General features: G+C 42.4%; 1 protein-coding gene and 1 non-coding gene across 3 annotated transcripts; both read right to left on the bottom strand.

Moving 5' to 3' along the window:
• Window positions 1-320: 320 nt before the first annotated feature.
• CFAP418 (cilia and flagella associated protein 418) lies at window positions 321-18403 on the bottom strand. Of its 2 annotated transcripts, none has more exons than XM_059723866.1 (6): window positions 18269-18403; window positions 15698-15797; window positions 11750-11820; window positions 10809-10874; window positions 6016-6111; window positions 321-2154 (listed from the first exon to the last, which is right to left on the bottom strand). In XM_059723866.1, exons 1-6 carry the CDS (start codon window positions 18370-18372, stop codon window positions 1995-1997), a joined length of 597 nt encoding a protein of 198 aa, XP_059579849.1. In that variant the 5' UTR covers window positions 18373-18403; the 3' UTR covers window positions 321-1994. The 2 variants fall into 2 exon arrangements, with proteins under 2 accessions (XP_059579849.1, XP_019351316.1); XM_019495771.2 differs by lacking the exon at window positions 18269-18403 and adding an exon at window positions 17830-18221.
• Window positions 18404-18519: 116 nt separating this feature from the next.
• Window positions 18520-18601, bottom strand: TRNAS-AGA (transfer RNA serine (anticodon AGA)). Its single transcript has one exon. It is a non-coding gene; the product is annotated as a tRNA-Ser (tRNA).
• Window positions 18602-23775: the final 5174 nt, after the last annotated feature.

Genomic DNA, 23775 nt, shown 5'->3' with positions numbered 1-23775 from the left:
CAAATGAGCATGGTGGTGCTCTTTATAAACAGCAGGCAGGGAAGTTGAATCTTTCCAACAGCATCAACCCAACTGGCTTATGGGTTTGCCTGTCTCCTGGAACCTGCAGTTCTATATTCTCTAAGAGCTGGGACCTTGTTCTGAAGACGTTTTTGAAAGCCTCACACAGAGGTTGAACAGATCAAATCCAGACAGAGCTAATGAGCAGAACACTTCCCAAATTTTACTTGCAACCAAAATTCTTCAGGGATGTGACAAGGCAGTTTAAATGGCTGGATGAAGATGACTCACAGCAGCAATAAAAGAGTCAAGGAAATACATTTTTGCAAATATACGCATTTCCATTTATTGGAGGAACCCATGTAGAACAATCTTTATAAAAGAGATTTTTTATACAAAAAGCCGACCAAAAATAGTGTCAGTATTATCTTGCTTCTAAGCTGTTTCATTCATGCTGCCCACATAAGCCTGGTTGTTCTTTTTTGCCAGACACCATTTCTCACATTTGTACTGATACTAATTAAAAACATGAAGGGCTTTAAAAGATGGTTTCTATTTTGTACACCTGGAATTGCATTCAGCAAACAATTCTGATGTAAATCTTACAATATTACCTACTATAAAGATATTTACATTTTTCCATTCCATGTTTTTACTTCACTGTATAAAATAGTATCCTCATGCTTTGGAGCATTGAAGTTACAGTCCATTTTTCAATATAATGATTTCCAGTATAGGAAAAAGGTGCATATTTTATATAGGCAGGTGAAAAAGCAAAAGTTTATACATCTACAGGTACATTAATAATACATTAAGCCTTCTCACCAAATAACATAATACTGGAAGCCGTTTTACAATGTTAAGGGGAAAATGCAAATAACTAGTTACAACTTAGCTGTGCATAGGTTTTTTTTTTAAAAACAAACTTAGTAACCAGAACCCCTCCAAACTCTCTCATCAAGCATGGTAGACAGTGGGACAGCACACATATCAGTGGGATATGATTTTGTCACACACTTAAATGCAACTATTTTTTCTCCTGAAACAAAACTGTTAAATAACTGTAGAACATATTAATTATTCGGAAAATAGAATTATTCTCTCAAATTATTCTGAAAATAGTACAAATTGAAGGATGCGTTGAGTACATATGTTGTTCCTTTCCCTCCAGTGTGGCCTAAAGGAGAGGGAAAGGAAAGTTCAACAAATTGACTGAAATAAACCTGAGTCCTCATAGAATACTCCTCTGGAGAAAAGGTTTGGAGGAGTCAAGAGTCTGGAGGGAGAGGGACACAGGGGACCAAGGATATGAAAGAGCACTCTTCAAAGTCTGTAAGCTGTAGTATTGGTGGGTAAAAGAAAGGTCTCTCTGATAATAGCTGGTCCTGTTCTTGTACTTTAGAAGTTGTTCTGCCACTGACTTTTGGGTAACACTTCTTGTGACCACCTGCAGGCAAGTGTCAAATTAATGCTTCCACTCCATGTAATTATCCTCCCAGTTGTGAGACTGTATCACGTGGTGCAGCTGCTTCCCAGCCCTGTCATTTGTCTCTCTTCTGGAGTTCCAGATCTTGCAGACACGGGGAACAAGGCTTTCTAATAACTCAGAGAAGCAGGCTAGAGCCTCTACTTTTCATTTTTGCTATACCCCATGCTCAGTTTCCCAGGCTTCTTCTCAGACTTGCCACTGTTAGCTTGAAGCTCTCCTTTGCTAATTTATAATTTGCATTTCCAATGTCACCAGCACCTGGTTTCTAGAGAACCAAAGACCTTCACAATGGATATTTCCTCCACTAATCCAGTTCCTCTGCACTCACATGAGACCATTACAGTGAGAAAAAGGCAATCATTTTGAATTTAGTGTCACAATCTATTTCTAGATGAAATGTTCAAGTTCTCATCTGTTCTCAGAAAACTGAGTGGGGAACAGCTTGAGTTTATGATCTGAAAGTCTATTTTCAGACAGGAGTATGTACTTAGAATGTGTGAAGACTTCATTCTACATGTTTACCACAAACCCAGTGAAGTTGCCGGTCTGTTTGGAGATCGGTTAACTCGTCAATGGACCTCCAGCTGCACTGGCAAGCATAAGCTCGGGATCCTTTCTTTTTGATCATCTTCGCTCTTAACTTGCTGAGCTCAGGCATATTATTCCTAACAAGTGCGTAAGTCCATGTTAGAATCGTGCAACTTCTTTTTAAGCATAAGATACATAATGCCTGGAGATAAACTTTGATATGGATATAATTGCTTCACTTCCACAGGACTGATGTGCGTTTCTGAGAAAAGGATTAAGCCCACAGCATTCTGCTGAAACCACTTTGAACAGACTACCTTTTGTAAAGATACCTGATTAATATTTTTTGCTTTAAACCTCCTCCCCACAGGGTTTTTCTTATAATAGATGCAGTTGTAACGCAACAGCTGCAGCTCCCTGTTGCTTCTATAGCAGTGTGCATCTGTGCAGGAAATGTCCAGGGGGAACAGCAATGACTACTGCTCTAAATTCTCTCAACCATGTTCCCTGCATCCACCTGGCCTCTTCATACCCACAGAACCCCAAGATCCCCCTACATCTCATTCTTTCACTGTCATGAGTTTTTTAGTAATAAAATATATATAGTTTAAGAACATATAGCATGTACAGACCTTCACTCTCCCAAGAGAAACTCTTCTTCGAGTGATTTAACCATGGCTGTTCCCAGATTATTTTTCTCTTGGAGCAGACATTTTTTCTCTGGAAGAAAAAGCCTGAACATCTGTACACTCATTGGGCGCCTATACATGAGCAGCGAGGCTGCTCTGATGTGCTGTAATTACAGTGTTAACTCGATTAATTGAGTCTGCTGGAGCCTGCTGGAGGATGGTAATTACTGCACTCCAGTAGACTCCAGTGTCTTGTGTATTAGCATTCCTGCACTGAAAAATGGAGGCAGGGGGGTTTTAAAGCTCATCGAACAAGCAGTGGCTCTCCCAGGAGAAACTGAATGTCTGTATAAGCAGAAATTGGGTCATTTCAGCTGTATATGCTGGAGCAATAGCTAAAAATCCTGAGGAGGACCAGCAGCACACAGGCCCTTCCATTAAAAGCAGTCCTGCTGCCCTCAAAACCAATTCCCTGATCAGTAATGGACTACTGCAGTGCATGTACTGTCATTGTGGAATCTGTGTAAATACAAAGTCTGTTTAAAAATGGGCATCATCAACAAGTACTGAATGAAGCTAGTTAGCAGGCCAGTATACTTTAATTTTAAATTTTAAACCATCATCCTCAAGGTAAGTGGTGTGCTTTTTATATTGCAATAGCACCCCTGATTTAACAAGGAGGGCTACAGGCTTAGATGGCCGCAGGCTGGTCTGAAATTTATCACTAGATAAAGTGATAAAGAGTGATGCAAAAAAAAAAATTTAAAAAATTCAAGAATGAAAAGTATTTTGAGCCAGAACTCCTTCTACTCTACTGTTTTTAATGATCCACTATACAATTACTGTGGTAACTATGATAAAAAAAAACCTAAGGGGTCCCTCCTGTTGTGAATCTATGAAGGTCTGAGGATAGAGATACTGTAGAAGCTTGGGGAGGGTAGAGAGACAGATACTCTCCACACACCATCCCTCCAGAAATCTGCAAGCAATATAAAACTGATATATATTTGTGACTGGGGCAGTACGAGCTTGTTCTCTGTCCTTCATATAAATCCCTCAACATCAGGAGGTTATGGATCAGCAATCAGAGTGCAACTAAAGCACAATAGTCATTCTCCCATGTAGTCCAAGAGTTATGCTGTAGCACATGACATAAGTCAATATGAATCCCCCAATCACAAGTATACAGGGTGTTTCAATGGGGTTTATTCATGCGTGTAGTGCTCCCTTGAGTAGAATGCTTTCCCAAGTGAGATTCTTGAGGCAGAGTCCCTGGGCCCTGTCACATGTTCACTGCAACAGTTGCAAATTACTGGAATTCTGTGCTGCATTAAAATTATTCGGGGGGGGGGGGGAGTTGGGGTTGGAATAACAGGTTCACTGCAACAGTTACAAAGCATTGGAATGTTGTGCTTCATTATAAAGTTGCAAGCATTTACGGTGGTAGCCATTGTTTTAAATCACTGGAATGCAGTTACTGATTATTGGAATGGAGTGACCTATTAAAGGTAGTATGTGTTATGAGACAACCCTTGCCTGAAAGGGAACAACTGCAACATGGATGGCACTTTACACATGCTAAACAGCTTCCACCTGTATCTGCTTGCATTTTAACTGCACTTCATGAGTGTTACATTGAACATGTGACATCACCTCTTGTCTTCTGCAAGTCTGTTAAAACCTTAATTTTTTGTACCTCATAATCCTGCCAGTTCTGCAGGAGGTCCCAACTCCCCCTTTCAAAGATGCAATGAGGGAGACATATTCAAGAATTATGTAACAGTTCTTCTACTTGGGAATCATCCATAAAGGTACTGATCTTTTCTATAGGGTATATTCTAAGTATTAATTTTGTTTAGGTTAATACAATGATTAGCTTAAATTGGATCAACTGTATAATAAAATGAGTCCCTATATAAAGTCAAATTCAACTGTAAAGAAAACCTATCCAAGTTAGCCTGTGTGGGATCTGCAATGGAAGATGATGAGGGGAGAGATCATATCACACATTACAGACTGACAGAAAACAGGAGGAACACGTAGCAAATCACAAATGACACTTCATTTAAAATCCATCAGTGCAGAGAGGCAGAAATAACCAGTGTAAAAGTTAATTTAAAACTTGTTTAAAACAGGGGGTAATGTTACAACCACTGCTGATTGTTTTTAGCCTGATCTTGCTAAATACACCAAAACATCACTGGCCGCCCCCATAAATGTTCAAATATTACACTCTTACTATGAATTAAAAATTCTTCATAGAAATCAATAAGAATTAGAAAGACTGGTGACAGATGCTAGTTTATTTATTCGTTTAATCCCCTAATTTGTTTTAAATCCAGATTAACCTAAATTAAAATAACTGAAAATCCTGTTAAAGATTATACACTGTAATCAAGATTATAATTACTTGATAACAATGCCTTTCACTTTATTTAATTAAACTACCTAATTACTAATCAAGTGAAGAACATATATTAATACACAGACAACACATACAGCCACTTCAGAAAACTGTCAGTCCAGAGTGTTTTTTACTAATTTGCATTACTGAGAAAAGCAGGAATCTCTCTTTAAGAGAGATTCATATTCTTGATCAGAAAGAAAACAAGAGAAGGCCTACAACAAACAGTATGAGAAAGATTATATAAAACAAGATGACCCAGTAACATATTTTTATGACTACAGTGAACTGTTTAGTGTTCTATGCAAGCTATAGCACACCCTCTACTGGTCACACAATCTGAACATCCACTTAACTTGATCCACATACCACAATAAAAGAGATTTTATCAAAACAAATGAAATGCTCTATACCTAAATTCAATGTATAAAGTAAAATAAAACCTCTGTTGGTAGATATAATCCAATAGAGAATTTAGAAACAGAAAATGTCTAACGGGTAAATTCAGACTTCACACTTCTTTGAAAAACAAAATAGAACAATTTTAATCAAGAAAGCAAAATCTCTTTTCAAAATGGCTAGTCCAAATTCTTCCCTATGGAGAACTTCTGGCAATTTGATGGGCTTCATTTAAAAAAAAAATCAATTTAAAGTTAAACTATTAGTATCTCACTGAATATCTTTTGTAGACTGCACAATCACAATTACAGTGGAGGAAAAAAACCTGACAGAAGTAATGACAGTCTGTGACAATAAGGGAATAAGAATATTCATTAATGAATTAGACATACTGCAGAAGAACAGCAGGGACCATATTTCTTCATTAGTAAAAAAAGTAGCCATTGCTTTATATGAAGTACCATTTATTGATGCCAGCAGTAAATATGGCCTGGACTTGTACAGTTCACATTTCTGATAAGCATATTAACCCCAAAGTACTAATTACAAACCCACCTGAGACATACCTGAAAAACAGGTAATCACATGACTTATCCCAAAGGTAATCATCATAGTGTGCTACACGGAAGTCACAGGCTGTACAACGTAGCTGATCACATGTTCTGTTCAAAACAAGAGAGTCAAATGTCAGTACTGTTACACACAAAAAGCTACATAAAAAGAATATTAATATTTCAAAATTAAGGACTTAAAATTAGGAAAATGCCAGAATTTAGGTTGCCTGTTCAACATTTATTTGTGCCCCTTATGCATATGCTTTATGACATGTGCTTTAATGAAATGACTTACATGCACTTTAAAAGGATTCCTAACTCATTCAGTAAATAAGACTTTTCTTTTTATATAGTTAGCATTACATTTTAATCTCTTCATTCAGCATACTGCCATACCTTATTTGCTCCTCATCATTCAACTCTGCACTGAATACAGAAATGTAATTTTCCTTATAGGCCATTTTATGGCAAACATCACTTTCTATGGCATCTAGAGGCTTTACAAATGTAAATTAATTATTTTGACAACAATCTTGTGAAGTGTAGTACAGAGGAGTGAAGCTACAATGATCACTCGCATTTATTAATTTTAAGTAACCAATCTGAGACATCTAGGATCTGGTATTTCAGATTAAACAGATACAGTATTGTAAAATGTATTAAACATAAAATAGGTAAAAAATAAAATTACAAATGTACTTATAAAAATGTGCATTAAAAATGTGCGGCTGCTCTGTTTGATTTGTTACAGCACTGGTTGCTCAGCACTGCTATAAGACAGTCACCTAATTAATGCAGAACATGCATGGTTGCCTGTGAAAATATTAAAGTGATTTGCTCAGTACCACATAGGGATACTGTGACAGAGCAGTGACAGAATCCAATACTTCAGGGTAGTATTCAATTTCTTTAAACATGAGACCATGCTTTCACCTTTAGCACTCCTTTGCTTCATTCACTAAACACCTTCTAACTTCTGCAACAAATGAGGCAAGTAACCAACAGACACCAACTTTATTTACTGCATGACTCTGATCCCTAGAGCGTCATCCATCCTTGTTCACTGTAGGAGAAAGGCATTTTGTGGAAAATACAGCATGTGCTCCTGTGCTTAGACTATCTCATAATGAACATACCAGTTGGGACCAATATAAGGTTGCATAAGTAACCCTGCTTTTTACATTTTCCAAACTGCATGCTTTGGCTTTACAACTTCTGTGTTCTTTTAATGGAATTATTTTGCATGTAATTTTCTAGGTTTTTAAAAAGTAAACAATACTCCCCCCACCCACAAGTTTCAGCACATGAAGCAATTCTGACTTCCATGTCAATAACCAGCAAGGCTAGAACTTTCAGACACACAGCATGGAGCTGCTCACTTTGCACTAATAGAATAACTGGTGGTAATAACAAGTTTAAGCAGTTATCTTTCCGTATCAACCATCAGACGTGGTTAAAGTACGTACTTTCTCAGTGGGTTTCACAAATATTTGCTAACAGTGGACATTTATTAGGACTTGCTACTGATTTTGTGAGGAAATGAAGCCAGGTTAACAGCTGGGAGGCACCTGTACCAACAATGCTCCCAGACAGTGGGGGACAAATTGGAGAGAGTCCAAAGGAAAGCAACAACATTTTCAGGGGTATTGGGAAACATGGCAGATAAGGAAAGGGTGGAAGACCTGAGCTTAAACTGCAGCACAGGAGACTTAGGTTAGATATGAGGAAGAATTTTCTAATTCTGATGGTTAAGCAGTGGAACAGACTGCCTAACAAGATGTGGAAACACCATCATTGGAGGTTTTAAAGTAAAAATAAGACAAGCATTTGTCCAGTATGGTATAGACATGAGTGACCCAGTCTTTAACAGGAGGCTGAAATAGGTGAGCTCTTGAGGTTCCCATTGGATATTTTTCTATGATTCTGACTCAGGAATCTGGGCTCTGGAGGACCATGTTCTTCAGTGGCTGTTTACAAAGTTTGGTTTGTTTTTTATTAACCTTTCATTGGAATGATTAATCATCATTCTGGAGCAAAACGTCTTCACAGATTCTACACCTTCACTCCTTCAATTAAGACATTAGAGTACAAAATAAACAGTCCTGAGGTGCCCAGAGCTCCTCTAGTAAAACAAGAGAAAACTAGCTTTGACATCTAAGAGTGAAAAACAAAGGACAACTTTCAAACTCTTTAAGGCCTTCTTTATACATCATCAAGAACCAAAGGGCATATAAACCAGAGTTTAAAAAAAGTCCTTTAGAGCTCCACTTAAAGTTCAGTGAAATTGCAATCTGCTGATTTTTAAGAGGTAAGTAGGGGAAAATGCAGTGTATGATCTCCTAAAGGTTTTCAGGTAATTATTTGAATTCAGAATTGTGAGGTTGGAAGTGACCTCAAGGGTCATCTTATCTAAGCCCCTGCACAAATGCAGGATGTGCTATTCCTCTATTATCCCAGACAAAGGGCTATCTAGCCTTTTCTTCAATAAAGGTGCTACCATAACTTCCCTGGGCAGCTTGTTCCACTGCCCTACTGTTTTGATAGCAAGGATATTTTTCCTCCTTTTCAATCTAAATCTGCTTTGGTGAAGTTTAAACCCATTGCTTCATGTCCTGTTCTCTCTGTCAAGGGAGAATATTTGAAATATCTGAAAACTGCGATCATGTCTCTCCTTAATCTCCTTTTTGCCAAACTCTTCTTTCTACCTTTACTCTTACAGATTGTGTTCTAACTGTTATTTTGTTGCTTGCCTCTGGAGCCTCTCCAGTTTCTTCACATCCTTTTTAAACTCTAGAACTCAGAATGGTACACAATACCTAAGTGAGGCCTAACCAGCATTTATTACATATAAAAGTTTCTGGCTAAAGTTTTCAAAATAAGTTAGCCTAAAGTTGGTGCCTAAATATGAATTTAAGAGCATTTATATTTCTTGCTTAAAAATTAGAATAGAATGGCATCCGTAGGAACTATGGAAACTTTCCTGTAAATCAGGTAACTTCTACTTAGGGTCTGAAACATGGTTTTGACAGTATAACTGAGAACAAACTTGAAATGCTGTCTTTAATTTAAGGACCAGTTACTTTACCTATTCAACTCAAAAGGAATTTGACCAGCTACTAGAAAGAACACGATCAAGTCATAAAACTTTATGCTTGCCATAAACACGTGTACAATCTGGAAATTGTTTTAATTATTTCTACACAAATCTTCAGACTTATTCAAGTTATAATTACCATGCTGCATACAATTAAACCTAGATCATTTCTACCTGGGTGGTTTGCAACCCATCTAGTTCACAGTGGGTTGCTGAATTAAGGATAAACTCAGCTTTTTGCTGCAGGTTTTACTGTCTGTACTTGAATCCAAGACAACCCTGAAATTAAGACAACCACCCATAGAAAATTTCTTATAATTTTCTATGTATAGAATCTAATTATTGTAGAATAGTTTTAATTTGTTCCCCTTAATACTGTAGGCAGTGGGGGAGACAGGCGATGAGGAGGGCAGTAATGGAGCAGGCAGTGGAGGGAACAGTGGTAGACAGGCAGTAGGGAGGCAGGTAGTGTAGAGGTGGGACAGGCAGTGAGGGCGGCATGCAGCTTTCTCCCTGACACCTGTCTCTCCCCCTACTTACCCTCCCTTGTGCTTGCCCCCCACAACTTCAGACCCCTGTCCCCTCTTCCTCACCCTGCACTTCTGCCCCCCCACCTCTTTGGACTCCTGCCAGCCCTTCCCTCCTCCCCCACAAAGTCTTTACCCTTGCCTGCCCCTTCACCTCCCATTTACCTTAGCTCAAGTGCTGACAGGTTCCATCCCTGTTGCAGCCTGGGGCACTGAGCATTGTCCTACTCCAGACCTGTAGCAGTGGCATGTAACTGTGTAACTGGCCCTGCAGCAGCAGTGCTGGTCTGAGGCCATGCTCTGTGCTTCAGGCTACAGCAGGGATGGACCCTCCAAGCATTGGAGCAAAGGTAAAGGGGAGTGTGGTGGGGTGGACTGGTGAGAGAAGTGGCAGTGGGAGGTGTGAAGACCAGGTGCAGTAGGGGACCAAGGTTGCAGGGAAGAATTGGTCGGGTGAGCACAGGGTGTGGGCGGCAGGCTGCAGCAGCTCCAGTCCCAACACAGGGTTGAGGCTGGAGCCAGAGCCATGGCAGCTGCCTGTCCCCCTGCTGCCTCATACTCAATTCTAAGACAGGGGGGTTTTCTCCCCATGTTAAATGAGGGGGAAAAACCTTATCTTTTAATTAAGTAAATATAGTACTTCAAAGGGCTGCACAGGATCACTGATGGGCTCCAGATGATTGGAGAAGTGGTACCCTTTGCAATAAAAGCTGCAGAAAACAGCTGGAACACTTCAACAGCTGTTTGCTGTGACTGTACATCACAGGTTACTTACTTCACAGACCCTCATCTTTTCAGAGGGAGTTAGGAAGCTAAATCTTGCAAAGCATATAGAACCTATTGTATATTTAAACTATGTATTACACCAGCAGTAAAAAGAAGATAAATTGCAACAGAACAGTTGATGGAGAAAAGAGAATTCTGGCTAAGGATATAGTAAGAAACCTTATTTTTATTAAAAGAGCCATGGAATCTCTAGTATCAATGGTAAGCAGATAAATCTCAATAAATCTTTACAACATTTTCACAAAATAGAAACTAAGTTCCATGTGTTTTTTCTCTTACATGTATATGTAGGGAAAACTTTATTTCATTGTACTATTAAAACTCAGAATAGAATAAACATTGTAAACATGGTAAGGATTGTAATAATGCAACTAGAACAGATCTTTCAGATGTCCTACCTCTTTGAAATATTTGTTCCTATACCATATAGTGCAGTGCTTCCACCAAGATACACTGGACAACATCTACATGAATTTAAAAAGAAAAATATTAAGTTTTAAGTAAAACACATTGGAGAAAGGAATATATTACCAACTTAAACTAACCTTTGTGTATCATGTCCCAGTCAGCACATATACCTTTTCAGAGAGTCCATTACTTTCCAGTAGAGTTGCAAGGCACAGTATTTATATTGTAACTGTTACTTTATTGGGCGTGGGCTGAGCACACAGGTGTTTAAGGACTTAACTGTTTTTCAACATGCACATTAGCAGGAGTCATAGAAATACAGTACTTTATGTAATGTTCATCAAATTGCACAGAAAACTTAAATGAAGAAAAATGAAGAAAATATTTATTTTGAAGAAAGGCTAAAACTTTTTAATGTGGCACAACTTTACAATTGCAATAATCTTCCATGCTACTACTTCCTTTGCTTTGGAGTCGCAAACTGTCAAATTGCTACAAGCTTACTTTTATTTCTTTTCCTAAAGAAAGCTTCCCTGAATTCTGAGTTGTTATTGTGTTAATATGGTTTTAACAGTAATAGAAGACTGGTTCTCAACATTTTTACACTCCAGCCACTCTCTGGAAAAAATCAGCTCTTTGATTTCACTTGGATTTTGACTATGGAAAAAAATAAAGCAATATTCTTGTTGCAAAGAATTTAGAACTACCACGTCAGAATATATTTGACACTAAATTCCTATTTGAAACCTCTGAGTTTAGCTTGGGCCTTGTGGGCTTACATACCTAAAAATGCTCATCTTGTATAGCACCTTATGGCACTCTTAAAAGATCTCAGGGCACCCTAATTGTGAATCACTGTAATAGAATCAACCAACTGGTTATGGCTGCTTCTTACACATGCATTAGGTTCACCAAAGTGTTTTTCACTTACCTCTTACCACAAGCCTGCACAGAACCACTATTGGTTTCAGATGTGGAACTTGTAGATTTAGATTTTAATTTCTATTAAAAATACAAAAGAAAGAGCCAGGCACAATTACAGCAGCATAGCATGGCTATTCTATTTTGCTTAACAAGCAAGTGCTAAAAACCCCTGTGGTAGAAGCAGAGAGAACTGTAAGATTTTAATTTCCCCACAGTTTTTTGCAATGATTCTTAAGAGAGGCCTATTTCAGGAGACTTCCTATGTGAGGACAGGAAACTAGGTTAGTAATACACCTGCAGTCATTGCAGTTCCCTCCCATCAGTGACCCAGCAGAAGCTCTACAAGAATCCACTGCAATGGAGGCAGCAATAACCTTCTCCAAACAAGTTTATATGGATGAACCACCAACAGGGAATGCTCTCTTCTACGCTCTGTTTCTGATCTGATGAATCTACAAGCCCTGTGGTCAACATGCCTCTCAGCATATCCCTGCTCAGTGGGTGATTTGAATACCACTTTGAGACATGCATTGTTCACGGAGCCTAACTGCCTGGCACAGGGCCTAGTGCCTAGGAATTACTGCAGCATCTAAGAACCTTCTCAAAAAGTTACCCAGTAAATGCTTTAAACACCTAAGAATTTTCATTAGATCAGTACTTCCTGCTATGGAAGACTAACATGCTAGATAGTAATAATTAGAGAGAGAGGCAGCAGATTGTAGAGGGGAAATCTTTTATATATGCAAATATTTTGGTAATGGTAAAAAAGGAAAATCCAAAGTGCTACACCATTTCAACTGCAAATAAGTAAAAATGTAAGACCTCATGAAGGATTAATCAGAGTTCTATGCAGCTTTACAAAGATTTGTTAACAGTCAGTAACAGGGGATGGCAGAGTTTCAGCAAAATATAAAGCCTTTCTTCATGCAAATATTATGTCAAAATAGCTGGATGACTGTACTGCCATGACTCTCCATATGGATACTGTGATTGTGACAACAAGTAGACTTTTTGGTTTAGTTTTAACCACTTCCCAAGCAACATAAAGCAAAACCAGGAATTTATAACAAACTAAGAGTGCTTACACAGGGTATTATGTTACAAGAGTATTAGTTTAAATTTACACCTTGACTTGCACTGGAAAAATCTACCATGCAGACAAGGCTTTAATTAGTTTTAAACCTATGAAACTTAATTAACTTTATTTTTTAACATCTATAATGACTTCCACTTAACCATCTGCTTTGCCTGTTCTGACCAAGCCAGCCTGTGTCTTCATTGACACTTCCTCCAGCCAAATGACAGATGTACTTCTACCACAGGGCCAGCCAAAGTCCAGCCTGCAGCGAACTGCGCCTGGTTTCCATGGAGACCCCAGGAGTGACAGGGCTGTGACAGCGTGGGGCCAGTACTTCCACAGAGACTAGCCCCAGCAGTGCACGGAGCTGGGCATGGAGCTGCCCCGGTGCTGGGATCTTGCGGTGGTGACAGCGTGGTCTGGACCTGGGGCAGAGCTGTGATCCATCGCCCACATGCCCCAGGCAGGGTCACGCAGGCAGAGGATCATGGCTATGCCCCATCTCTGTACCACTTGCCACCACTGCAAGATCCTAGCCCTGACCCCAGAGCAGCTCCCTGACCAGCTGTATGCTGTGCCAGCACTGTTGGGACCAGTCTCCATGGAAACCCTGACCCTAAACTGTCACAGCACTGCTCCTCCTGGGGTCTCCATGGAAACTGGGTACAGCGACGTGGGCAGGGGCTGCTGGGAAATGGAGTGTGGCTGCCAACTAGATCTCCCATTTTGCCCACCCCTGTTCTTCCAGAACAAGACAAAAGCTGAAAGACACTCCTATATTTTGTTTATCTTTCTTTGACTCAAAACCACTTCCTTCTTTGACAGTCTATGCTCTTATCATTATTATTGGCCCAAACTCTTCAGACACATCTGTTATATCTGACTATTAGCACTTTGGTAAGATGATCCATTTATAACACTGCTTCTCATTACAAGACTACTGCACTTTCTTTCCTTCATGTCCTACTGCATGTCTCTTCTCCAAAGTCTGTTAATTATCTGTCCATATCCTAGGCTTATTCTTAAAATCACAGAATCATAGAAAAGTAGGGCTGGAAAGAACTTCTAGAGTTCACTTAGTTCAACCCCCTACCAGATGCAGGATCATTCCTATTCCAAACCATGCCACAGAAATTCATACTAAAACTACACAAATCAACCGTGTCACACAAACTAACCTGCCATAGGTAAAGCACGGGGACAATGGCAGTCAGTGTCCATAGCTGGAACGTTGTCAAGATATACTCAGGAGATCCAAGGAAGAGGGCCACAACCCTCGCTACAGAGTAAGGATAAAATCCCCACAATCTGTACCAATTGGACCATTCCTTCCTGATTCCAAACGCGGTGACTGTCCTGACCTTGAGTGGAGGGGCAAGACCCTGCAGCCAGAAACCTTCAGGTTTTAGTTACAGCAGAAGCACTGGCACATCCCCATCAAAATCCCCTGCCATGGTTGCAGCAATGCTTCTAAGGAAATTGGAAAAAACCCTAAACAGACAAACCCTGATGCATATAGCAGCAGGAGAGGAAAAAAAATTCCTTCCTGGCCTCATGCAGCAACCAGCCAAGCACAGAAGCATGGGAAACTCCCATTGCTATAACTACTCCTATACCATCCCTGTTCAGTGCTTATCCAGCCTCTTCTTGAACACCTCCACTGATGGAGATTCCACAACTTCCTTAGGCAGTCCATTTCACCGCCTCACTGTTCTAACAGCGAAGAAGTTTTTTTCTGATATCCAGTCTAAATCTACTTTGCTGCAACTTCATGACACTGGTCTGTGTGTGTCCTTATTCCTGCAGCAAGGGAAAAAAAAGATGTTCTCCCTCTTCTTTATGTCAGCCCTTCAGATATCTCAAGATTGCCATCACATCCCCTCTTAAGTGACTCTTCTGGAACTGAACATACCTTTCTTCAACCACTCCTTGTATGGCTTGCCTTTCAGGCCCTTTATCATTTTTGTTAAACACCCATGGATTTTAGAATCCAGTTCAGTACTCTTATCCTCGCTTAAAGCCTTTAAAAAACAGCATTTAGGGAACTTTTTTTGCATCATCCTCCACTTGACATTTCCAGTCTCCTTCATTTTTTGTCAGACAAACACAGTTTCATTTTTCATTTCTAGATATCTAGGTGTCCTTGCATTTCTTGCCATCATAAATTCACCTTTCTCTTTATAAATAACCCTTATTCACACCACTCAAATACTAGCAGAAGAGATGGTAAGTGTTTTGGCATGGAGTTCTAAGAATACAAATCAGAACGGCATTGTGAACCTTTCAGCAGAGACAAACATTATTGAAAAGGCTTTGCCATGCAGTAGGCTGTGAATAGCCAAGGTGAATGATCTACAATATGAACAGAAATATTTATTTAAAATTAAAATGAACAGCCTCTTAGGTTACCTTTAGGCAGATGAGTAGAGAAGAGCATTTTTTTTAAAGAAAAAAACTACTTTCTAACAATATTGTGTCTCCAGTACTGCTGGTTTTGTTTTCAGCTTAGGACTGTCTACTACTGAAGGAGTCTAGCATTTTAAATTTTTATGAACATTAATAACAAAATTATGTACTCCATTACGGCACTGCAAATGTTAGGCCTGTCCCTAATCTAACCCTAAATGTATTAGCTTGTGTAAGAATTTGTCTACACTGACCACATACTAAAGGGAAAATCTGGTTCTGTCTCTCCAGATTTCAGAATGTCTATGCTGTTCACATTTGGTCTGAGCTTCCTAATTCAACAGGCCTCCCTTCTTTTTCACACCACAGTAAAGAGCCACCCCTCCTTAAAATTTCACTTTTCTTAGTTTTTCATCTAAAAATGTTGTGATTGAGACCCTCCCTCCAGCACTGTTTCTGATATCTGCTTACCACAGGTTTTTTTGCAAAGCTGCTTTCATCAAAGATGTCATTAATAATGTCATCTATGTCCTCTTCACTGCTCTCAGCTTTTGTGAATAGTTTAGCTGATCTGAAAATAGGACAGAAGGAAGTTCATTGTATAAAAATGAGAAATACACTAATTGCAAAAGTTTCCATTGCACCTACTTCACATTTTTAAAAAAGTATAAATCATTCCAATGTTTTCCCTTCTAACATATCTTCTGTCTAAGGCATGAACACTTAGTGGCAGTAAAAGCACAAGCTAATTTGAAGTCAGCGTCAATAATTACTCATACTACTAAATTAATAACGCAATGCCCTTTTTCATTTTGAGTATGTAGTTCTATCTTGCTGTATCCACAATGCAACGTCTTTTATAATTTTTAATACATAGTTCTATTCTGCCATGTTTCCTGATTTTTCAGGAAAATCAATATACGGTATTTTCTGAAGCAAAATTTCAACGTTTCAGTTTTTGTTAAACAATGCTAGATAATCTTTCAAATAGTCCATGGCAAAACAGAGAAGTGAATATATTTACAAAGGAAATATACTGTGCTTCAGAGAGGCACTCTTAGGCACAGGGCATCTGAAGCCAAAGCAGTGCTGTCTTTGCAGTACTAAAAGTGGGCTAATTATCATTAACATTGTCACCCAGTAGTGCCAGTTAGGCCACCTGAAACAGTACATAGATACAATGCTTCCAGCTGAGGAAGCAGGCTTCCTAGAGCAGTGTAGCATATTTGAGAAAACCACTCTGAAACACAGTAAGTTTGCTATATAGTTAGATATATTCCTGGAAACATTTATAAGAGTTTTAATGCTTACTGAATTTTCTTGATTTGAATATCTGTGAGACTGTCCTTTATTATGATAAATTCAGACCCGCGATAAGCCAGTGTGACATACCATAAAAGACAATGGACCTATGCGTGCTTAATATTGAGTATAGCTCACTGTCTACTTGGACTATATGCCTAGAATTGTATGTTCCTGTGCAAAAAACTAACAGTGAGTGTTCATTAGTACTGACAGCTTTCTTTTCACAGTTGATAATCGGCTGGGAACACTTTCTCATACTGACTGACAGGGGTGTACCAATAAAAGATTTTTTGGACCAATACTGATGGCTAATTATTAATGATACTGATCCGACTGCCAATATGCATCCCAGCAGCTTGGAGAGAGCAGCAGTTAGCTGGTAAGCCTGTGGGGGAGGGCAGATGGAGTCCCCCCTCACTGAGGGAGGGAGTAGGGCTTGGGGCCATGAATGGCTCATCTGGGGACATGAGGGGAAGGTGGCTCTCATCGCTGGTGGCCCCTGGGGGAGGGGCACGTACCCCCCCTGGATCTGTGCATGGGGCAAGGGTGGGCTGCTGCTGCTGCAGGGTGGGGCCAGTGCTGGGCTTTTCCCAGCTGGGGGGATTGGGTCGGGGCTGTGGTTGGGGCAGGCGGTGGTGGTGGTGCTGGGAGAGGGTGGGGGCGACAGGGTGGGCTGTGGCCACCCCAGAATTTGCCGTAGCTCCCTCCCAGCCCCTCTCCCAGCGCTGTCACTGCCACCTGCCCCGCGCGCAGCTCCGACCCAGCCCCCTGGCTGGAGAAGCCAGGCATTGCCCCCTCAAGACACCGTCACCTCAGGGGCAGATCTGGGGAGGGGGGTGCACATTCACCCCCTTTGATTTCTGTGGCACCCAAAGTTTAAAACCAACTGCCTCACAGTGGCAGCACTATTCCTAATCAGGAAGTGCTGAGGGAGTCAGCTGACTTTATGGCTCATGGTCCCGGACCCGAGCCCTTCATTCCACAGGTGTGAACAACCGTCCTCCTCAAGGGCCCCGACACCCCCCAGCCAAGCTCTCTGCTCTGCAGTGCTGCTGTCTGCTTGCAGCCCCCGGGGGCCAGGCTCCTTTTTCACAGCCCTGCAGATGGATTTTACCTCATGTCTCCGAAGCTGTATTTGTTTTTACTTCTAACTGAAACAGAGTCAGACAGCCCGAGGCCCCTCCCATCCTAGCAGAAGTTTCTTTCTAACTGGAGAAAAATGTGCACTGTTTATATGCGAGGGTGCACCTCACCATCTGCAACACGCTTTCCAAAGCCCTGCCTCTACCTAGACTCACCCATCCTGGAGGCCATCCTCTCGCATACCTCCCAGCCCTGTACTGTACCTCAGCCCTTCATTTCGTACAACACAGAACGGGGGTCGCTAATTTTCTGAAATACGCCAATTAGTTCAGTAGTCAGGCAATTTAATCGCTGAAGCAGCAAACATCTCTTGTAAAACCACAGGGCGTCTTTCCCCGACGTGTGGCTATCCGCGCGAGGGTCCGGGCCGCCCCCAGGCCAAGCCCCGGCCTGCCCCCACTCCCGCGGGGGGGGCGGGGGGCGGGCTGCGGCCGGGCCCGGGGCGGCGGAGCCTGGGGCCCGCGGGAAGGCTCCGGAGCGCCGGCACCCGGGCCCCGCGGGAAGGCCGCGGGCCTCGCCCAGGCAGCAGCAGCCCCCGAGGCCCCGGGCAGCCGCCCCGCCCGGCACAGATGGGCCTGCGGCAGCCCAGCTCACCCGCCCCTCTCCTCCGCCCCGCCGCGGGGCTGCCTCCCGGTCGCCCGCGGCCCGCACAGATCCCGCTCCACTTGGTCCAGCAGCTCGTCCAGCCCGTCCGCCATCTTGCCCCGCCTCGGTTGCCATGGCGGCCAGCCGCCCAGCGCCTGAGCGGGGGGAGCGGGGCCCGGCGCGCCGCCAAAAGCCGGCCGGGCTGGCCGCTCAGCTCCGCGGCGCTGCCAGCGCGGGGAAAAGCGGAGCGGCGCCCGCGCCGTAGTCGGCAGGATTCGAACCTGCGCGGGGAGACCCCAATGGATTTCTAGTCCATCGCCTTAACCACTCGGCCACGACTACTGCGGCCGGCTGTGCGCGCGCCGCGCTCAAGAGCCGGAGCCAGACCTGAGCTGACTGCCCTGTGTCTCCCACGGGGGTCTTTGGGTGAATCCGATCTCTTTTATTAGACCAAACTAAATAGTCGGAAATTATTATTATTATTCTTTTTTATCAAGCTTTTGGGTTTAAAAACCAGCCCAGCCTCTGGCTTCTTTACTATTTGTTCCATCCAGGAAGAGCGCGCACCAACTGCAGAGGCTTTCTCAGCCTGACCTTGTTTGCCTATGTCCTTAGCCTGACATGGCTACAACCTGCACCCCTGTATACTCCACTGCTTTGGCTGGGGCTGCCCTGCATCCTGTCTCTGCTGCCCACGCTAGTGCAGTGCCCTTGGCTTTGGGTCAGGCTGGCGCAGGGCGCTGACACCCCCGAGGTTCGCCCTCACAGAATACCGGCTGTGTCTACGCGGGGCGCTGACTGCGCAGTAGCCTGACACTACTGCACGGTGGCATAGCATGGCAGCAACCATGATGCACAGTAGTAGTAGGCTACTGCGCAGTAGTGTCACAAAAAAGATGTTTGTTGGTGCTACTGCGCAGTAACTCAGGTTACTGTGCAGTCATGTGGTACTTCAGTATGTAGTGTAAACAAGTCCTACATGACTGCTCAGTCACTTGAGTTACTGCACAGTAGTGCCGACAAACATCTTTTTTGTGACGCTGCTGCGTAGTAGCTGAATATTTGGTGCTTGTTTACACGAGTACTAAATGACTGCGCAGTAGTGACTGCACAGTCAGCGTCTCATGTAGATGCAGCCACATGAGCCCAGGGCCCAGGGGCCCCTGCCAGTCGGGCCCCATGGGGCCCCAGGGGCAGCACGGCCCAGGTGGGCATCCTGGCAGCAGGCATGGGGCGGGCAGCACGTGCCTCCTCCCCTCCGTCAGGGCCAGGTCTAGGGTCAGGGGCTAGGGGAGGGCGTGGGGCTCCCTGCAGGTGGTGGCAGCTTCCCAGGGCCATCTGCTGCCACATGGGCTGTGCTGGTCCCACTGGCTGCCATCTGCAGGTGGCCACTGATAGCACTGTTGGGACAGGACGGGACAGCCCTGACCTGCCCAGGCCAACAGAGGGGCAGACAGGCAGCTGGGGGTAAAGCTTGTGTCCTCCCCAAGCCATCCCTGTCCCCGTCCCTGGCCCATCCCTTGGCACTGGGAGACCACAGCTCTGGCTCTGCCACAACTGCCAGGCGGAGGGGCTGGGCTGGGGCTGGAGCTGCCTTCATCTCATCAGTGCTTGTGCCTCCTGGCTCACCCTGGACATACCGAGGAGGCCAGGCAGGCCCAGCTGCAACCCCTTGGCAGGCATAGAGGGAACCAGCCCTTGCCTGGCCCCCCAAAATGTTAATCCGCCATTGCTTGTAAAGTATGCCCCACCAACAAGTGGTTCCCCATTTCCCCTCTTTCTATCCAGTTGTGAAAGGTGAAAAGCAGATGAGAGGTACCACAGATTTGAGGTAGTACTGTACAGCTGCTTCTCCAGGCTGCTAGTGCTGCTTCCTCAAGGGTCAGGTATGATTTTCTGTTGTTCTAACTGCAGCCAGCCATTTTTGTGGAGATGGGGCAGAAACACTAGCCTAGAGGCAGACATTAGGTGTCTGACAGCTGTGGTTTTATGCCCACTGGGGATATCAGGAGCAGCAGGTTGGAATGGAAGGCCAGTTTATTTAATTCCTTTAATGATTTCTGGACCTATGGGGAATCCTATGGGCCAGATGACACTGTGGGTCAGGCTGGCTTGCAGGGTTGCTCCACAGCCAGATCTCGCATGTGAGCTCAGGCCAGCACATGGGGTTGTTCTATGCCTGGATTTAGTGTGTGGGCTGGGTAGACACAGGGAGCTGGTCCATGGCAGGATCTGGCACACAGGGCTGGGCTGGCATTCCAGGTTGCACCCACAGACTGACCCTGTGCGCTGATCCCACTCTGGATCTGGTACACAGACCTGCCTTATGCCACTTATCTGGCCCGTGGGGCTGAAATGTTGAGCACCACTGATACAGTTAATGTGCACTCAGCCTAACCAAATTTAACTTGTAATCTTTCCTTGTAACCCATGCCATCCATCTCTGCCTCTGTCACTTCTTATTCCATGGTAAATTCTCATCTTGTTGTTGACACTTCTCAGGTATTGTGATCAGACTGTGGTATTCCCACATAGGTTCCCAGACTGTATGAGAGGCTATTCCCCCAGTACTTAATGAAACAAGAATTTTGGGATTAAGTGAATGCAGTAGCCCCTGCCTGGTACAGTCTCTCCAGAGCTACAGAAAACTCCTTGTTCTGTGACGATAACTCTTTTATGGATCCTTAACTAACTCGGCTTCTTCACATTTTTTAAACTATATATTCTTTCAAAAGCACACATTTAACCTTGTTATATCCCCTTTCATAGCTTCTCTAGAGTTGTCTAATGGCTTCCACCAAAAGCTGGACCTTTAATCAACCCCAATAACTTTCCAATTCTGGATGTTATAGCATGAGAGTATACTTATATATTAGAGTAATTTTTGGGAGCTTAGAGAACCCTACTTCCAGGAAGTGCCTGATAAGAGAGGATAATATAGGTGAAAGAAGGAATAAAGGTTAGATGTTGCACTGTCTTTCTTGGCTTTTACTCTTTTCCTGCTTGAACCCTGAACATGGTAATCAGAAGTGAATTGGCTCTTGCAAGTCTGTGAAATCAGAAACTAAACATATTGAAAAACAAGCACACAAAAGATAAAACAACAGTCATGACTGCATACTAGATTCCTGCACGCTGGATTCCTGGAGTTTGTGAATAGATGGAACTGAAATATTTAGAAGTTAAACATTCTTTGAAGGGGCCAACCATTTTGGTAGGAATGCCACAAATTAAGCCTTTTCCTGAGTGACACTGACCCCCTTCTTCTTTCTGCCCCCTTACCCTGTGCTGCCTGTCAGATCTGCTGCTTGCCACACACAGGGGCTGCCCATGACACTTGTGCCATGAGCGCTGCAGGTTGGTCTCCCCATTTTAGATCACAATGAGAAAATGACAAAATTGCAGTGGGGCTAGATAAAAAGGAAAATGAAATTAAAGCAGCAATACTATTAGCTGTGCTGGACAAAGGCTGCCACATGTTTTGGTAGCACCTGAAAATGTCAGCAGTATAGGAGGAGGATCCCAGCTGACAACGAATACATGCAATTAACCTGGAAATGGGAGTTCGGTCAGTATATCATAGCCATTTCAGTGGCTAGATTGAATTGACAAAGAATGCTGAGAAAGCTAAAGAAACTCCTACAGACATCTTAAATAGCAACCTGGTACAAAGCTTGGTGCCTAGACTAGCATAACTGGCAACGGTGGAAGGAATAGAAGGCAAAAAGGAAGGGAAACATGTAAGGGCCAAAACGTTTTTTGATCAACAAGCCAAGGCACATGCAGAACTACAATCCACAAGGTGCCCCGATCAAATTATTTTTACATGGCAGATCAGGGACATGAAAGCAAGTAATATGTTTTGAGTAAACAAGTCTTTAACATCTGTGGAATGAAGAGTTTAGAAGGAATCGGGGAGTTTATAATGAATCATGAAGTCAATTGACTCATTGCTGTCCGAATAGAAATGTTGCTACCACCGCCAGACAGTTTTTAAAAAAAACTTTGGGTAGGCCAGGAATCAAGGGGAGGGAGGTGCAACTGCACCACTGCACCTGCCTGAATCCACCCCTGAATGTAGTGGTGGATGGGCATGTACTTCACCAAAACTACAAAAACATTTGTCCATTAAGAGCTGGCACCTTTTACAGAAAAGCAAAGTTTCTGGTTTAAGGAAAATTATTGATCAATACCAAATTAAAAAAAAAATCAAATCAGAGTGAAACTAACATTAAAAAACGCCTTTCTTATGAACCATTTTAAGTGATGGTGTTTCCTTAAACACATGTAATATATATAATCTGAATTACATGTGTTTATATATATTAAGACATAAACATATATATGATAAAAGTATAAAACTCCCCACTTATTGATGATATTTAAAAAACATATATAAATACATCCATATATATTACATAGATATTTTATAGCTATATATATCTACACACACGTATATACATATATACATATATGTAAAAGTATCATCAACAAGTAGGGAGTTTTGCACTGTCTTTATCATTGCCAAGTGCTTCCTATAAAAGTGGACTCTCACCTCTAGCCTTATTAATAAATTCAGCCTTATATACATGTTTTCAATCACTGGTCTCCCAATGTGTTCTGTATAGTCCTCTGTCTTTAAACACACATGGAAGGTCAAATGTTTCATAGTTGGCACCTGGCCAGGTTTGTCAGTTCTAACACAGCAAGAAAAATGATGGAAGTGAGTTATGTATGTTATTATGTTTGATTAGAAACTCAAGGAAGCAATTTAATGAGAGAGAGAGAGAGAGAGAGAGAGAGAGAGAGAGGTCCCATTCAATAAAACAAAGCAGTGCTATCTCCTTGAGCCAATTGACAGAAAGCTCACTGCTGGCTTTTCTGCCAAGGCTGTTCAAAATTTGTCAGCCCATGATGAAGTGGGGCCTGCAGTCCTTAACAGCTCCAAGCAAAGCCTCTTGGTTTCTAGGTGTTTTATAATTCTCCTGGTACTACAAGTAATGGATTGCAAGTCCTTTCTGAATTCCCTTGTACTTAAGTTTTTATTTCATAGTTGCATTTTCCTCCCAATACATCTCAGGGCTCTTTTAATACCACAGCTTTATAATGACATTGCTGCTGGGAGATGTGCTGGACAGAACAACTGTGAGCCTTGTGGTTGATGCTTTGGAAGAAACTGAATAGTGTTGATGCTTCTCCAGCTCTTTTAAGTAGTCCCTTGGTTGGAACGTGGTGTCATGTAGGTAAATTCAGTCCAGAAGAGGTGGATTCTTTAGTGGAATTTTTACATTTATCTCTCACAGCTGTGGAGAGTTTAGGCTAATCACAATTCTCCCCGGTATACTATCATCTCTGTAATTAGAAAAAGGAGCAGGACCCATAGGCTTGGAAAATCTTTAAGAAATTTTTGTCCTGAATACATCATCACATGTTAAAAGACCACTTGTTGCATCATTTTAAGGAGCTTAAGAATGTTGAAATCAAGTATCTTTCTGGTGTTCTTTCAAATGGCCTTA

The sequence above is a fragment of the Alligator mississippiensis genome, chromosome 3 (genome assembly GCF_030867095.1).
Source record: "Alligator mississippiensis isolate rAllMis1 chromosome 3, rAllMis1, whole genome shotgun sequence".
Lineage (NCBI taxonomy): Eukaryota > Metazoa > Chordata > Crocodylia > Alligatoridae > Alligator > Alligator mississippiensis.
This window is presented reverse-complemented; position numbering and strand designations above follow the sequence as displayed.